At 48.6% G+C, this 18,521-nt stretch overlaps 1 protein-coding gene and 1 long non-coding RNA gene across 2 annotated transcripts; both read right to left on the bottom strand.

Moving 5' to 3' along the window:
- Positions 1-5,561: 5,561 nt before the first annotated feature.
- On the bottom strand, positions 5,562-13,131 carry LOC115323033. Its single transcript, XM_040210566.1, has 2 exons — positions 11,550-13,131; positions 5,562-5,636 (listed from the first exon to the last, which is right to left on the bottom strand). Exons 1-2 carry the CDS (start codon positions 13,035-13,037, stop codon positions 5,562-5,564), a joined length of 1,563 nt encoding a protein of 520 aa, XP_040066500.1. The 5' UTR covers positions 13,038-13,131.
- Positions 13,132-15,064: 1,933 nt separating this feature from the next.
- Positions 15,065-17,353, bottom strand: LOC115311879. The gene is made up of 4 exons (XR_005715482.1): positions 17,324-17,353; positions 17,133-17,207; positions 15,633-15,756; positions 15,065-15,157 (listed from the first exon to the last, which is right to left on the bottom strand). It is a non-coding gene; the product is annotated as an uncharacterized LOC115311879 (long non-coding RNA).
- Positions 17,354-18,521: the final 1,168 nt, after the last annotated feature.

The raw sequence follows: 18,521 nt of genomic DNA on the forward strand, positions 1-18,521 counted from the left end.
CTTTGCCATTTCAAGCCGGAAAGAACGGTGTCCATTACGCGCTGGAACGTCGCCGGTACTGTGCACAGTCCGAACGGCATCACTTTAAATGTGTACAGTCCGTCCGGCTTAACGAAGGCAGTCTTCTCACGATCCCGTTTGTCTACCTCAATCTGCCAGTACCCACTCTTCAGGTCCATCGACGAAAAGTATCGGGCGTGTCGCAGCCGGTCCAGAGTGTCGTCGATGCGTGGCAGCGGGTAGACGTCCTTTTTTGTTACGGCGTTTAGTCGACGATAGTAGACGCTGAACCGAAGAGTCCCGTCTTTCTTTTTCACCAGGACTACCGCTGAAGCCCACGGACTGTTTGAGGGCTGAACGATGTCGTCGTCGAGCATTTCTTGGACCTGCCTCTGGATGACTTCTCTCTCTTTCACAGAGACACGATACGGCGACCGATGAACAGGAAGCGCGTTGTCATCAGTAATAGTTCGATGTTTCGCAACCGTCGTTTAACGCATCTTTGACTACGTGGAGAAGCACTCACTGAACTGGGCGAGAAGGTCACTGAGTTGTCGTCGTTGTGGGGTAGACAGGACTGGATTGATGTCGAACTGCGAATGTGGCGTTGTCTTGTGTGGCCTCGAAGAGAGGTCTTCTGCTATTCCGACAATTGTGGCTGAGTCCGCGCGTTCCTCGTCGTGACCCGCGGCAGTGCCTTTCGTAAGGTGCTGAGCCTCCTGTCGGAAGTTTGTTACGAGTGCAACAGTATGTCCATCTTGGAGCTCCGCGATGCCTCTTGCGACGCCGATCCCTCTTCCTAGAAGCAACTGGAGGCTTCCCTCAAGGAGAATGTCGCCGCAGTAAGCCTCATCGGTCCCAACGGGTACGAAAACACTCGACCGCGGCGGTAAGTTTACGTGATTTGTGAGGACTCGGACCGCGGATGACGTCGCTTTGGGTTCCTCCCGTGGCGGAGCAGGTTTTCGTAGTGTCCGCCGGTTTTCTCCGAGGTCGATGACCGCGCCATACTCGCAAAGAAAGTCCATTCCGAGGATAACGTCCCTCGAACAGTCTTGCCGAACGACGAACTCGACAGGGCACGTCTCACCGTGGATCTCGACGCGAGCAGTGCAAATCCCCACTGGAGTGATGAGGTGCCCACCGGCGGTCCGTTTCTGCGGGCCATCCCACGGCGTTGGCACTTTCCGAAGGCGTTGGGAGAGCCTCCCACTCAGGACGGAGTAGTCTGCTCCAGTGTTGACGAGAGCCGCCGCGTCGTGGCCGTCGATAACGACGTGTAGGTTATTCTTCACCGTTGCAGGAGCGTCGCTTCGATCTCTGGTGGTGTATGAGTGGGGGCCCTCCGACGTTCGTGGAGGATTTTGGCGCATGTCGTCTTCGGCAACTCCACCTCCAGCGGTTGCCGCGCCTAGTTTCCCCGGCGAGGAGCGGGGGGCGACAGGCTTTCACGTCGGGGTCGGTGCATCGGCGAAGCTGGACGTCGTGGCGACGGCGATCGGGACACGCGGCGAGCTGCAGGCGAGGGAGACTGAGGTCGTCGGAGGTATTCTTCGATCTCCCTCGGTCGTTCACCGTATCGTGGACGTGGATCATTCGGATGGAAGCTACGCAGCCCTATTGGCCGGTAGAGAAAGCGGCGGTAGATATGGTCGGCTTCCCCGTTGTGGTAGCACAGTGGGCGTCGGTCGGGCGTTCGCCACACGTCAGTCTTCCGAGGTACGCGAGGCTCCTGGGAGACGTACTGGACCTGGACGTCGAGGCATCGGTCGTACTGCGGCGCAGGAGACTGACGTAGGTGTGGTGCGACATAGGTGCGAGGAAGAGGCGGTGGCCGTCGGGCCACTGCGGCGTAAGTCAACGTGGGCTCCCAGTGGGCTGCCACGACGACAGGAGCCTGTGGTTGGATGGCTCTCTGAACTTCTTCCCGCACAACCTCGGCTATAGAGAGCGAGGCCAGGCGTGCGGCAGCGGGCAGCAGCTTCTTCAGTCCCTCCTGGACGACTTCACGGATAATGTCACGGATGTCGGTGAGGGTGGTGCCAATGTCGGATCCGGATGTCGCCAGAGTAGTTACGCCAGAGTGTCGCTGGTAGTATCTGGCGCGTGCTAGTAGGGCCCTTTCCATATTCGTCGCCTCCGTGACGAACCCGTCGACAGTTATCGGGGGATTGCGGATGAGACAGCTGAATATCTCGCTTTTCACACCCCTCATTAGGTGGCGCAGCTTCTTCTCCTCGGTAGCCTGAGGATCGGCGCGGGCGCTCAGGCGGAGAACATCCTCGACAAAGCTGGTGATGCTCTCATTGAAGCCTTGGGCTCTTGTTCGCAGGAGATCCTATGCCCTCTCACGTTGGTGTTGGCTTCTTCAGTTTTTGCTTGCACACCTCTTACGACGTCAAAGAAACCTTGTGGTTTTCCAGCCAGTGCCTCGCAGTTCCTTCCAGCGAGAAGTAAATGTTCTGCAAGCAGTGCTCAGCTGACCACCCGTTATGGCGGGCCACACATTCATAGTTTTGCAGCCAGTCCTCGATGTCCTCGTGCACGTCTCCGTTGAAAGGCGTCGGAGTTCTGGGTGCGACGGGCAGGTATACGACGGCAGAAGCGGCCGGGGTCTGCGCCTGGTTGGCCATCGCCGTCTTCTTCGGCTTGGGCTTGTCCAGCAGCAAACCGTATTCAGGATCATCTCCCTTGGTGCGGCGGCTGGTCCGAGTTTCAGATTCCGCGTAGAGTGGTCTTCTCATCGAGCTTAGAATCGAACTTGCACTGCGGGCTCTTGGAGGGGAACGTTGTACGGACATGCGGTACCCCGCACCTCCACCAAAATGTCACAAATGACAATTGATGAGGCGATAATAACTGAAGAAACTAAACGTTTAAAGGGACCATGAAATGACCTTTTTACTTTTTCCCAGATAACTTTTACATTAAACCGTCAATGTTCACTGAATGCCGAACAGGCATCCGTTTTCGTCTCGGTTTATTAACGTCTACACAAAAAATTAATGAAATATCGAATATCGACTTTTTCTTTCTCTCCAACTGACCGCAAAACAAGCTGCGGCGTAATTTTGACGGTCGTGAATTACCCTGTTTCCGGAACCGGAAGTTCTCTCGGCAGTAGGAGAATGGGAACGTTAGTGGCGACGAGTTGGGGTGCGCCTGTAGGTTTTACTGTGCTGATGTCACCGACGTATTTTCTGAATCGGCGCCTCTCATCGCCGCGATAGGCATGGACACATCGCAGCTGAGCGAAACTCAATGAGATATCTTGCGCTACAGCGACAGCATGGAACTAGTCCCATACGCCGGTATGCCTACTGGAAAGTGCAGCGAGTCTTCCGGTGAAGACTCCAGAAGTCAACCGAACTGTCATTGTTGGTAAAAGGCGGCCCGTGTCAGTCGTTTGCAAAGCGACGTAGATAGAAACAAATTGCCCCGGCGTTTTTCGCGGCCTCAGAAATGCAGGAGCGAGCCGATGTTAAAAAAGATACGCTTGAACTACGAGACTGTCAGCAAGAGCCACGTAAATACCTGTTCACACTCGGAGCGGACGCGCGCGTTTGATGGAAGTGCTGTATTCACGCTGTTGGTAAGCGCTTCGGGACCGATCTTTTACGATTGCAACTCGATACTGACGCGACACTCGGCAAAGAAAGGTTGGACCGTCATTGCACGTAGCTCCCACGAACTGTTATAGCTCGACAGTGACGTCCAGTCTGTCAGAAGAAAAATGGCATACTAATAACAAAGTGTACATACCGTGTTACGAAGGTAATCCCTACGGCGTTTATTTGAGCTCTATATCACACAAAACAAGAAGATAGACTCGACGAGAGTCCCTTTTCGACGACAGTGTTCGTCAACACTGCCTCGGAAAACAAGGGGAAGAGATTGACCTCACCTCTTAATCTAAAATTGAGGTCAGCGATCAAACTATAATACGGGAAGGGTCCACAAGGGTCGCGCGGGCATATTCCATTCAGCACGCCAGCCGGTCGTGGGCAGACGGTCTTGGCCAAGTACCGTTGAAGCAACGCTGCGCAGAGTCGGAGTGCCTGCTGGCCCTATCTGCCGAGCTCGCTTGGTCGGGGGTCGGTGGATTCGTGGCCGTTGTCGCTTTTCTCGAGTGTTTGTGGATCCAGCGTTCTTGTTCGTCGTGGTCTGTTTTAAGTTCTTTTTTCTTGCTGCTTGAAGTCGGGACGCGCGAGAAGAACACGTAAAAAAATAAACGTTCGTTGGTCGTCGCGACCCAAGTAACTGAATTCGGCCCTGCCCTACTGCGCACGCGCAGTAGTTGCTTTGTTTACCACACGAGAGATGGCGCTTGGCTCTCAGAATTATCAAATTTGGCAATTTTCGCCACATCTCTAATTATGCTACAAAATGTGGATCTGAATATTATTTAACAAAACTTTTAGGAAGCATTCGCCGGCTATTTATTGTTTACGATTGCGGTGCTGGTAAGGTAGGCTCTTACCCAATAGGCGACGTGGATTCGGCTGACGCGCAACGATTCCGCGGATGCATCGCAGTGAAAAGGCAGAGCGCTTTCGAAGGAACTGTAAGGGAGCAGGGGGCTTCGTCAAGCTGTTAAACAGCTTTTTCCCTCTGTTTCCTCCATTCCTGTATCGAATGGGAAATAAACTTTATTATTATTATTATTATAAGGAAAGAACGCGCAAAAGTGTCCAGTTTTTTTTTTTTTTTTTTAAGTTCTATAGCGAATAATTTTCTGGCTCCCTATTTTTGTGTTTTTGTGCTTCTTTTCACACCTTTTACGACGTGCGGTGTATGAAATTTGATTTCAGAATCGTTTCATGGTCCCTTTAATTGGGCGAACTTGAGCCCAAAAATAAAAAGGGAAAAAAATAAAGCAGAGCGTCGCGGGCGTCGAAGTCGCCGTGGCAGCAGAGTCGAACGCTGGGGCGAGACTGACTCCGGCTTGCCACGCGGAGCCGCTTTTGCACATGTGTGGGCTTCTGGAGCATTCGGTGTAGAAGGTTCGGCGCACAGAATATTGTAACCTCGACTCAGCCAGAACGGTTCTCGAATTCACCAGAACATCACATTAGTGTCAACAAAAATGTGTAGCCGCGGCCAGGAGTTGAACCCTGGCCTTCTGCGTAGAAGTCAAGCGCGATAACCGTTAGGCCACCGGCGCGCTGCCTATTCGGTCAGCTGCGCTCGCGAGAATGGAAATACAATTTTCCGAAGTGCGGGAATTCTGCGCTGTTTACTTAAGGCATGTCAAATACAAGACTGCGCAGATGTTCCCAAAAGAAAGAGCTCTAAGCGTACGCTATGCAGTTTTTAAAGGATTCAGCCCTCTTTGAAGAGTGGCAGAAGAATAAATGCTCCGAGAACATATCCGCTGCTTCAGTCCAACTGCGCGAGGTATATGAGCTTTACTCCTGGATTTCTTCCCTGACGACACTTCCCCCATGTACGCAGCGAAGAACTGGAAGGACGATTGAAACTTGTTTTATGTGCATTTGCTTCTTGTTCTTAGTTCCCTAGTTCTCTACCACGTGGAAACAAGCAAGAAGCAGTAGGCGCGTTTAATTTATAGCTGGACTGCTTCCACCATTGAAAACGGATTCGATGCCTTTGAGCAGTTGAGGTTCGAGGAACAACTGAATAGGGAGGGTAGCGAGAAATGTCAGGATCCTTCAGGAAAGGACGCAATCGCAAGAAGTGTGCGCGTGTGTCCCTACCTGGTTCTGAGCGTACACCCGCCGGCGATATGAAGGTGAACGCCGAACCATAGAGTAGTATACACAAGGTAAAGAGCGGACACTGCCATAGGCCCCGGCGGCCCAGATAGACCAGTGACAGCTAGCGCTCCTAGCAGGCGGCATTAAGCATAAGCTGCTGCCGGTTCCGGCCAAGGTAGTTTCGGTTACAGTTTGGGCATTTCTGCTCCGGTTCTCCGGTACCCTTCTCCTTCTCTTTTCTTTCCCTCTCTTTCCTCCTCGCCTCCCTCCTCGCTAGGCTCTCGGGAGCTACTCGGCTCCCGGAGCCGCTTCTTTTTTTTTATGTTGACGCAGTTTATATTTAATTTTGCCGATAAAATTCGTGCATAACGTGTCACACAATATTTTTACTTAACAAAACAGAGGTTATATATTGTTTGTTTGCTTTTTCTACTGTTAAACATTGAAGTTACACAATCTCCACATTGAGTCCTGACCGGTGGAGCATTTTGGGGTAAAAAAGAGAAAGTGATTCGAAAACATTTTATTGGACAACATTCGCATATATATGGTTTACTTCAGGCGCTCTGTATGTTTTGTAAGAAAAAGATATTCACAAAAAAAAAAAATGAATATGCAGGAGTTCGGCATATCGTAGACTTCGTAATAGACTTTTAGCGGAACCAAGTTAACAAAAACTTTTTACAGGGAACATTCTGAGTGATCCCTTTGCTTTCACGACGACTCGGGCACAGGAAGTAAGTGCAGAAATAAATAAGACATCGCTATCATCACCAATTATAAGAGTATGATAAGAGAGCACAACATACAGCGGAGAGTACAAATTACCAATTCCCGTCTAATATAAAACACACGAATTGGCATAGCCTGAAACACACTGTGGGAGAGCCATTACCAAACAATGAGAACTCTATTCAGAATCTGACAAGATTCAACGTCCCTAAACATTCCCCGAAATACATTTGATCAAAAAAAAAATTACGGCAAAAAAAAAAAAAAACTGCTAAAAAACTATAGGCAGTGGATACAAAAGTGGATGCATCTTTTCCGACTCTATAGCCTCTATACAACATTTTATTGTAGAAATTCTGTAGAGAGTGGATAAATACTTTTGCAAGGGGGGCGTGATACACATTTGTTGAAAATAAGGGAAATAAATGTTTGGAGTGCGAGGTGCACCGCTCAGTTGGTAAGCACTTTCTGTTTTTGATTTGACAACCGCCTACGTTAATACTATTAACTCTTAAACTTTTTTTAGTTGCTTACCAGCAACTGAGGAGTGCAACCAGTCTTTGTCCCACTTCCGGTTAAGAAATCGAACATGCCAACACAAGCGTATTCTGCAAAACATTTTTAAAAGCCATTTGTGGCGCTCTGAGCAAAGTTAAACTACCCAGTCATGAAAGTGTGTGATACAAGGCAGACAACACATTACTCAAACATGCGCCACACCCCCTATAGCAGCAGGAAAGAGATTTTCTAGTTGCGGAATGAAATAAAGGCAACCTGTGATAGTAGTACTAGGTTCCCGGAGAGTTTTCCAGGCACATGGTATGCTTTGAACGCAGGAAAGTACTGGTGAGGCCTGGTCAAGTTGTCAGACTCCTCCCTCAGCAGCTGAGAACAGCCACAACTGCGAGTTGTCTGTTCAATGAAATGCTTGATCAAAGAGACCTCAACGTATTAAGTGGACGAGTCATCAATTATGTTAGATCTGAGGTCTGATGGCAGCTCAGAAAGATCCTCTAGTGGCGGGAAGTTATCAATGGGAAGACATTCTACATTGTCTGCAATTGAACTTTCATGGTGCAAAAATATTGGCAACTCCTTGAGGAGGTCAGCCTTGCTATCTTCTACGTTTCCATTGTTGGACAGTTTGAGCAGTTTCTTTATCCGCATGTGTTTTAGTCCTGAGGTGAACTGATACACATTTAGGTTTGTATTGCAGCCCAGCATTTGTCTTATGGCTGCAAAGACGTTCTTAAGTGGGTCTTGCTGCATGCATCGTGTAAGTAAGAACTTAAAGTCATGGCTGTTTGAAATCTCCTCCCAGAGCATGAGGACACTCTTTATAGTAACTACCACCCCATGATGGTTTGTGACTACCTCGTGCTTTGTAACTTCTATGCTGAAATCCATCCGAGTTGCTCTTGAAGGAAATCGAGCACCTGAGATTCTCCTTTCAGAATGGCATGGCACAACTTCCGCCCTGCCTTCTTCAATTGTGAGCTATTTAGACAATCAAAAAGTCTGTCCATCCTATCGCAGAAATAAGCTGTAGCCATGGCTGCCTCAGGAAGCTCCTTGGCATAAACAAAGAATAGGACTGCGAGACAGACTGAGGCACTCAGTACCTGTGCGGCACGCTTTACTTTCATGTTTCTCAAAGGGTTTTCAAAAATGTGTCCCTCAGTAAGTTTCGGAGCCAATCGCAACCTCATCTCATGGGTAGAACGATGAATTTCAACAATATGGGACTGCTTAATGACCTAATTTTCAATGCAAAGTTTGCGCGCTTGGAGATTGTTCCTGGTTGTTTTGCTGAGATGCGGAACATCAAAGGTAAAGTAAACATGTTCGTTGTCAACTTCAAAAATGGCTTATCAACAGACACACGAAGTTGGTTGGCCAAGCTTACATGTGAAGCCCCCTTATCACGGACCGCAGCCTTTACTGTGAAGGCAACTGCCTTAAGCTCCCGCAACGAGAGGAATGAGAGGGAGACTGCAGATAAGAGAAGACAGTGTAAGTGTGCACAACTGTGATGTTTTCGAAGGACGGACGGAAAACAAACTTTATTCTGCACGATACATCAAATATATACACAAAGGAAGGACGCGCCCCCTGGGGGTGAAAGAACACAAATGAATACCGAAACTGAATATAACATACTCCCTCTTTTATTCGTAGTGATTAGTTGCTAGTAAGTGTTAGATATCCCTAAGCATGCACTGTACATATTTACACACTACATAACCACTGCTATACACATAGACAACTAGTCGGTCTGATAGTCTTTGAGCCAGGCCGGTCGTCGGCGCTCTCGGGACGGGCGATGGGGACGCTGCACGGCTGGGGATGGTAGTGAGCTTGTAGAGCGCTGCGGTACCCCAGGGGACCGCGGTTGCGGCCCAGGAGAAGGCGGCTGCAATATGGCAGGCTCCAGTCCAGGCAGCTGCGGATCAGGAACGGGCGACTGCGGTGCGGCAGACTGCAGTCTGCCAGGAGGCGGCGGCTGCAACCCGGGAGAAGGCGGCGGCGGCAGGTCAGGCTGCGGCACTCGAACCGGAAGCTGCGGCGCAGGTGGCTCTGAACGTTGGGACGGTGGATTCGTGCCCCCCTCTGGAACCCTGGAAAGCTTGGAGGCATTCCATGTGCGGCCATCTCCAAGTCTGAAAGAGAGAGGTCCCCTCTTCGCCAACACTTCAGTTGACGAAGAAAAGGCGCGATCTGCCTTGAAGCGAACTGACGGCTTCTTGACACGAGCGAAATCGCTCACTGCTATTTTCGGCTCCTTAGCACCTCTCCTCCGGTCCGTGTACTCCTTGCTGCTTTGCTGTTGAAGCCGGACCCTTTGACGCAGTCGCGCCAGTTCCTTTACTGGGTCTTTTGCGAACGCTGGTGCCGAAAACCCTACAACATCCAACCTGGTTCGAGGCATCCGCCCATGCAGCAGAACTGCTGGGGCAACCCCAGTGGTAGCCTGTGGAGTACAACGGTAAATAGCAAGGTAGTCAGTGACTGCTTGTCGGATAGGTCGCCTTTCGAGGAGTGAAACTTGGATGAAGTTCTTCAAAGTTCGATTAAGCCTTTCGACTTGCCCGTTCGCCTGGGGGTAGTATACCGATGAGTGCGACAGCTTGATGGCTCGGTTTTGAAGAAAGGTTATAAATTCACGTGAAGTGAACTGCGGCCCATTGTCGCAAACAATCTCCTCCGGGTATCCTTCACGGGCAAAGACACTGGTTAAGAATTCTTTTACGGTGCTTGTGGTCACTTCGCTGCAAAAATATACCTCTGGCCACTTGGAATGGTAATCGACCAATGTTACAGCAAATCGGCTATTGCGAGGTGCATGCTCCAATGGGCCAACAATGTCTAGGCCCAGTTTCTGCCAGGGTCTTTCAGGCCACTCAACAGGCTGCAATGGCACTGGCGATGTTTTGGCAGACTTATCTGCCTCCAGGCAGATGTGGCAGTTTTTCACGGCCGATTCCACTTGCTTGTCCATTCGTGGCCACCAGAATAGCTCACGAAGTCGCGCCTTTGTGCGCGTGATGCCCGGATGTGTCTCATGGGCAACTGCGATGAACTGAGCTGTGAGGGAGGACGGAACAACGAGGCGCTTTGCGCGCAGCAGCAGGTCATCAACAATAGAAAGCTCTTCGCGCACTGAGTAGAAAGGTTTTGCCTCCTCTGGTACGGACTTTTGTGGTGGCCAAGAGCCGCACACGAACGACTTGACGGTTTGCAGGCAATCGTCGTTGAGGACGGCTTGCTTGAATTCTTCCTTCGTCATGGAGGCCGGCTCGACCAACGAGACGATTTCTTCTTCCTTGGAAAGTTCTGCCTCCGACGTAGGAGCTGGCAACCGAGAAAGAGCATCGGCCACAGTGTTGGTGGACCCCTTGCGGTACTCGACCGTGAAATTGTAACACAGGAGTCGTGCACTCCAGCGTGCAATCCGGAGTGGCCTTCTTCCACGCCCCTGCGACGATAGCAATGATACCAACGCCTGATGGTCCGTACGAATCTTGAAATGGCGACCCCACAGGTAAGTGTGCCATCGCTCGCACGCCCAAATGCATGCCAATGCTTCACGTTCACCAACCGAGTACTTTCATCTGGTGACAAGCTGCGAGACGCGAAAGCAACTGTGCGGAGCTCGTGGCCATTTTGCTGCCGCAGGACAGCTCCCAAACCGCAGTCGGAAGCGTCGGTCGACACGTTGACTGGAAGTGATGGATCGAACATGTGGAGAACAGTACTCGAAGAAAGCATTTCCTTGACTCTCCGAAAACTGCTGTCTGTTTCAGCTGACCAGATGAAAGGCTCATTCTTGCGAAGCAGAACGCGCATAGGTTCGACGACTTCGGCCAAGCGTGGGACGAATTTGGAATAGTACTCGACAAGACCTAGGAACGACCGGAGGGCCGCAACATCTATTGGCACTGGAGTGTTAATTATCGAGTCCACTTTCTCTGGAAGCGGTGCGATACCTTGTGCCGTGACCTTATGGCCTAGGAAGGAAAGTTCTGGAACGTCGAAGAGGCATTTGTTGTTCAACTTCAGGCCGGCGTCCTTGACCTTCTGCAAGACCATTTTTAGATTCAAAAGATGTTCTTCTGCACTTGTCCCAAAGACTATCACATCGTCAATGTAGAACAACACTCCAGAGCAGCCATCAAGAATTTTGGCCATCATCTTCTGAAATGCCGCTGGGGCAGAAGCTAACCCAAAACAAACTCTTTTGAATCGGAAGAGTCCTTCATGCGTAATGAATGCTGTCAGATCCCTGCTGTCAGGGTGCAAAAGAACCTGATGGTAGGCGCAAGCCAAGTCAAGCTTTGAGAAGTGTGTCGCGCCTACCAAGGCATGAAGAAGTTCCTCTGTGTGAGGCAACGGGAAGCTGTCTGGTACAATAGCCTTGTTAGGCTCCCGAAGGTCAACACAGATTCTGAAGCTGCCATCTTTCTTGTCAACGACAACAATGGGGGAAACCCATTCAGAAGCATCGATAGGTTCGATGATGTCAAGGCTCAGCAACCTGCGAAGTTCATCTGCTACTGGTTCCCGGAGTGAATATGGGAGACGACGAAGCTTCGAAATTACCGGCTGCACGCCTTGCCGAGTTTTGACACGATGCGTGAATCGCTTAGCAAGGCCCAACTCAGGACTGAAAAGTGAAACGAAATCGGGTGCCAAGGCTGGCGGAAGGTTTGCTTGCCTCGGTTGCCCTCTTGACTGCGTTGGAATGTGAGAAGGTGTCGGGTCATTGACACGCGGCGGCGGGACGACGGACGTGTGCAGGCACTCGAGAGTGGAACCCTGAATTCGAAGATTTAGAGCCTTAATGCCGTCGAGGCCAATCATACAGGTGCCTTGGCGAACGATGTAGAAAAGAAGTGGTGCAGAGCGCCCTTTAAATTGAACGTCTGCCTGAAAACACCCTAGCACGGAAATTGGACGCTTAGAAAAATCAAGCAAGGTGACGTGCGGAGCTGGAAGGAGCAAAACGCTTTCAAAATGTCGACGAAATGCGTGTTCAGACAGAATCGAAACAGACGACCCCGAGTCAACAAGAAATGTCAAGCTGACATCCGCTACGCCCACTTTTATGTATATTGCTCTGCGAGCAGAATGCTGCACGGTCAAAACTTGCTCAGAACTTCCACTTGACAAAACATCGTCATCAAAATCAACTTCACGAACCCTGCCTTGCGTTTGTCGCTTGCGGTTGCATACTCTCTGAAAGTGGCCCTTGACGCCGCAAAACGAACATTTCTTTCCCTGCGCTGGGCACTGTGACGCTGATGCGCGGTGGTTCCGCGAGCCGCACCGAAAACAGTGAGGTAAAACGGACCGGCTATCTCTGTCTCGTCGAGGGGGGCGGTGCCCCTGCGACGCACGTGAACCGCTCGCTTTCCTTGAAAAGTTCTGCTGACAATGCTCTTTTGGCTGTGAACTGGTTTTTCGCGAAGAATGCGGACGACGCACAGAAACAGGCTCGACTGAAGCAGAGAATTCCTTTAGTTCTTCAGCTGCTTGCTCAAACTGAAGAGCGATTCGTACTGCGCTCTCGAACGACAGGGAGGAACCCTCGAGTAGGGACCGTTCACGTACGCGATTGGAAGCAACGCCGGCAACAAATTGGTCACGGAGAGCCTCATCTTGTGAATTGAACGAACAATGCGAAACGAGCTGCCGTAAAGCAGCAACAAAGTCGTGAACAGACTCGCCTGCGTGTTGGTTGCGGCGGTGGAAACGATGACGCTCGACGACTACGTTGCACGACGTCGAAAACTGCTTCCGTAAGGGGGCGAGTGCAGACGCGTACACGTCAGTAGTGGCCGCGGTAGGCTTATCTTGAACTGCCGGTGCTGCGGCGCTTGACCCTGCAGGTAAAGTCCGGAAAACACGCTGCCCTTCCGCCCCCAAACAATGCAGAAGAATGGCCTTGCGTCGCTCTGGTGGGCACTCAGCTGCTCCGGACGCTAGAAGGTAGACTGTAAAAGTCTGCTCCCACTCCTCCCATGGCAGGGACGGACGGCCGGGCGTCTGGAGGAACGGCGGCGGCGGAGCGAGGCCGGGGAAGCTCATGGCGGGGCGGGCGTAGCCGGACGGTACGGGATGCCGAAGGTAGCTTGGAACGGGCTACATCCTCGTCGCCAATGTGATGTTTTCGAAGGACGGACGGAAAACAAACTTTATTCTGCACGATACATCAAATATATACACAAAGGAAGGACGCGCCCCCTGGGGGTGAAAGAACACTAATGAATACCGAAACTGAATATAACAACAACAGTGTATCGCACTGGCGTAGCCAGGATTTTATTTCGGGAGGGGTTCACTGGCATTCTCACCCCTACACATAACCCTACCAAACAGTTCAAGACGGAAAGGGGGTAGTCCCTCCTCGCTCGGATTCTCGTGTGTACCCGGACACAGCCATCCTCCCTAGAAGATTAGCCCGTCGCTCAAAATTCATACAAAAGTTGCTTTGCCCACCCCGTTCACCCCGAAGCTGACAGTGCTGTGAAAAATGCGTGCTCGTTGGGCCAGCCACACTTTTGCCACATGATCACGCTCTCTCTCGCATAGCCACGTGCAGAGCATGAGGTCAGGTGATGAAAAGGAGGCGGCTGATTAGTCCGGCAAGCGCGTAGCTTCCACCACAATGTCAGCTAAGGGGTGAAGGGAATAAGTGAGGTCCGGTGTGGTGTGACGTGCATTTGGACCCGCTGACGCGCTTTGGCGACCGCGGATGTATCTCAGCGAAAAGGCAAAGAGCTTACGAAGGGAAGGAGGTACGAAATAGTCCGCTCTGTTTCCAAATTTTCGTACCGAAAGTCGGGCTTTTGACTTTCTACCTTTTTTCTTTTGGCCTACTGAACGATGTGCTATCAGTACAATCTCAGTCTAAATTGATTTATCCCAGCCCAAAATTCGTTTCATGGGCCCTTTAACATAAAACGGGTAAAGCTGCATTGTCATTTTTCAAAACGGAGCAGGCTTCATTTACAGGACGAATATGGTGGCTTATTGTTCTACCATAGTTGCGGCCCACCAACTTTAAAAGCTTCTTTACAGCACATAACTCCCTCCGCTTTTTGATGTACCACTGCATTACCAACGCGTGCCGGCCAGACAAAACAAAAAGCTAGCTATACTGTCATGAAAAAATTAAACAGCAACACACACAAAAAAAATTGCAAAATTAGAGCAAGTGTTTATGCTCAAACACTTAACAATATTTCAAGCCGCCATTAAAATGGCTGAGACAGATGAAGTCGAAATTTAGATGCCGCGAGTAACAAGTCGGCAACGTCACCACTTTAACACTTCCGCTGGAAGCACAGAAGAGCATTTTAAGCGTTCCGTCTTCCTTGCTTTCATGGATTATCTGATCACAAAGTTAGATGGGAGATTTAAAAAGCACCGGCGTACGTTGCAATTACTTTCGTCGCTTTTGCCTGCAAAGATATTAAAAACCGTTCCAGGTCTTGGCGCTGAAGAGTTTTTGGAGCTCCATTCAGGCCTGGTTTCATTTCCTGAACTCCAATGTGAGCTGCTCATATGGGCTGCCAAATGCAAGAGGGAGAAACGTGAAACGCCCGTCAGGTGTGCGCTACAGGCGGTCGCCCTCTGTCCGGAGGCCCTATATTCCCAGTTAAAAACAACCATTGGGTCCAATTAGTTATCGACAATTAGAACCAATGGGGAATCCTATCTGTGATTTCGGACTTCTAATTAGAAAAAGTCAATTGGTTCCAATTAGTTATTGACAATTAGAACCAATGGGGAATCCTATCTGTGATTTCAGACTCCTAGTTAGAAAAAGTCAATTGGTTTCAATTGTCCAAATCTAATTGAACATCACCAATTGAAAACAATTGTGCACTGCCCATTGAATCGAGCCAATTAGGTATTGCCAATTGGACGCAACCAATTAGGCATGGCCAATTGGGAAAATGTATTTGTGTTTTCGGAATTCTACGGTCTCCAAACTGGAAAAAAGAGCATTGGTCCGAACTGCTCAAATCTTATTCATAGATACCATTTGGGACATTCACTGGAGTCTTTATATATCTCAAACTTGAAAAAGTTGCAACTGGATCCAAAGGTAGATAATCAATACAGTTTTTATTTAACTAATCAAAAATCATTCCTAGCATTCAGGCACATCTTCGTCCAGGATTGCAGCAGCTGCGGCTTCCCTAAAACAAATAGATGAATACATGTTAAATTACTTATGAGACTGCATAAACGATAAAATAAAGCTTAGAAACATATTAGAAAAACTTTTTGCTCTAAAGAGATTAGTTGTGGTGGTAAAACCGTGCAGGCATTGCACTAAAAACTGCAAAGAAATTAGCTGAGTGGCGAAAACCTTTAGGCCTTGCGTTATAAGAAAAACATCCCTGGGCGACTGGAACAGTTTAGTAAAACATTACGCGACAAAGCTTTTGCCCAGATTGGTAGCTTGCATATGCGATGCTTTAAGGCTACCAAGTTTCATTTGAGCCAATTGAGATATACTCTTTGCTACAAGGAGAAAAACAGTCAATTCAAAGGCATCTGTTTAAAGCCGGTGCACCTGGAAAATGTTTAAAGTCTGCGTAAGCTAGCACAGAGAAAAGCTAATAGAAAGATGGACATAGCTGAGTGAAGGATAATGCAACTAGAATGTACCTTCGCGTTTCCGCCCTCCTCAGCTCGCCAATTTTTTCATTGACGAGCTTGGTAACATCCTTGGCCAAGGGCTTGGCAAAGATCACGGGCATGCCGCCGGAAACAAGCCTGGCCACGTAAAGATCTGAAAAAATAAGCTGTTTTACTCGAAACTGTCTACAAGCCCTATCATCAAAACTCACATAGACTGGTGACTAACATAATTGAAGGTTGACTACATTGATGAAGTACAGTAAATACTATCAGACATATTCTAGCAAACATGTTTTGCACTGCTGGCAGCAATCCGAATTGAAAAAGAGGGAAGCTGAAAAAGAAGGAAGCTGAACATTCAATGGAGATCAGTAGCCGAGTGGTTAGCAGTGCACACCCCAGCTCGGAGAACTTGGAGTAAAAACTCGCACCGCAGAACCTGGGAATCAGGGATTCGATCTCCACTAATGCCCTTGTTTCAATCTGAATGACCTACATACTGTTGTGTGGTCGTGTATTATTACAGCATGTTAAAGATCACAGGGTTGCAGCCATACTGCACTAAGCAAATTTCTGACCTATATCGTAAAGCAGAGGTGCAAAATGTAGAGGTCTCAACCCCCAGGGGATTGAAGGGAAATGGCAGAGTCTCGGAGAGCTCCCGAAAAAAAGCACACAAATTGGGTGGCAAGGGATTGCCGCGGCTGGCATTCAGGTGCCTTAGGGGCTGCATACCGGAAATGCTTTTGCACACGTCTCGTACATACATGTCACCTTTCTGGATGGCTAACAGATATCATAGACCATTCATTGACAAAAGTCGTCATGCTACAGTTAAGTGAGCCATACAGATTTAATGAATCGCCACCAAGGACACAGGTTCACGTCTGAAGTCTATAGAAGATATCGGGCGAAAATGCGCAGCGGGGACAGATCGCTCCCGCCTTCATTGTTTATGAGAAATGTCTAAAGGATATGATATTCTCCTTGCCCCTCCCCCCTGTTCCAATGTCATTGCTATAAATATATGTCGCCCGATTCCAGCAAAAGTTAACAGCAAGAGAAAGCAATAAAGAAAAAGTAACTAAACAAATTCCTAAGCAAAAAAGCACACCATGTTTTCACTGCATCAGCAGAGTAGTATACACCTTTTCTACACGGGAACCACCATCTTAAATTCTTGAACTTCCGGTATGCAAGAGAACATTGATTTTCTCTAAACTGCCAGTGGAACGTGTTATTGTTTAAATTGCAACCATCACTCATTCTTGTTATGCCCCTGCATGTTTTTTTACTTGTCCTGCTTTGTAATCGATTCCTTTTTTTTCCGGCACATATAGCAGATATGGGGACAATGTGGCTGGGTATAAGACTAAGCGGAAAAGATGTGTTGCAAAGATTACATGTAACTGCCACGCCAGGTTGCGATGCATTGCACTACTTTTCTGCACATGCTTAGCTTTGAAAAACAAAAGCAAAAAACAAGCCGTTCAAACTCCATGCAAAATAGAAACAAAAACTACTAACCTTTCAGGACACCGAACTTGAGGGGACAGAGGGGCTGCTTCTTCTCACGGCCAGGGAACTTTGGGCAATGACGTCCTTAAAAAATTAGAAAAGTTTCTAATGAGATTTTACATTACATATCTATAAGGATTTTTTTATCACTAAGTAATGCAGTGCAATATACTATAAGCATTAAAAGCGTCTGTACTTACCTAGCACCGAGTTTTCCACGAGGACCTTAGCTCCATACATAGCCACGGCCACGTCCTTTACAAACACAATGTTCCTCTTTGCTACCGCCTGCAGCCATACAGAACGGTCAATCAAGGCACCTTTTCCGATGTCCACCTGAAAATCAAGATAGTTGAAGTCACGAGAGGAATATAATGACACCATTAAAAAGCGATAGTGTCAGTGACATCAGAGGCCTGAAAACTTTTTGGCCTCAGTACCCTAAAGGAATCCTAAAACTGTAAGGCGACCTCCACCCACATATTCTGTGCTAGTTACGGGCATATACATTTATTCCAAAATTTTCAGTCCCTCAGACATCACTCTGTAACACATCGGAGGATCGCGACACCCAGGTTTCGCATCTTTAGGTTAGATCACTGGCACTAAAACACTACCGATTCCAACTTGATACCAGCAAGGACAAAGCTGTTAGGAAGAATGGGAAGAAGCTTTCAGTTAGCCTTAGAGCAACATGCCAAAGTTTCACCAATGCCTAAGCCAAGTGCCTTGGCAGAATATAAACGTGCTACTTTGAGGCCTAGTGCAAGCTCCTTTTCCTTCACTTGCAACTTAGGCTTATGTGCCTGTATGTGATGTCAGCAATAAGCATAATGCTATTCTATGAGCTTATTGATTAACCAGTTTCCTGCACAATGATGATGGAGCAGCACCATTGCGCTGCTATAATGCCATAAGCACTGCAGTACATTGGGATACCATGTGCTGTAGCAAATAGAAAAGACGCAACATGGAAAAGAGAGTTCCACTATTGTGTACGTTCCATAAGCCGGTAAGCTAAAGCAGTGGTCCTCAATCCATGAAGGAATTTGTCAGGTCTGCAAACCCCTACTCATTAGTAAAGCCTGGCAATAAGACTTCTCTATAGAGAACAAACACCCCACTTTTGTTTTTTTTTCTTCTGTCTGGGTCAATAAAAAAGTTCCCTTTAAACTAGCATTTAGATATAACTTCTGTCGTAATAATGTGCCAATCCAAAAGAGGGGTCCTCGATATATAGTTGGTTGTGAACCACTGTGCCCGGGTTTAGTTTGGAATGTAAAAGCAATTTTGCCTGTTGCAGGAGCACAAGGTTAGAGACTGTCAATGATGTTTGCTTGAAGATCCCAAAATATACTATTTCTTTATCCATGTTGCAATTGTCCTTACATTTTAGCT

This window comes from Ixodes scapularis, unplaced genomic scaffold (assembly GCF_016920785.2).
Source record: "Ixodes scapularis isolate PalLabHiFi unplaced genomic scaffold, ASM1692078v2 PGA_scaffold2__306_contigs__length_199485367, whole genome shotgun sequence".
NCBI classification, from domain to species: Eukaryota; Metazoa; Arthropoda; class Arachnida; order Ixodida; family Ixodidae; genus Ixodes; species Ixodes scapularis.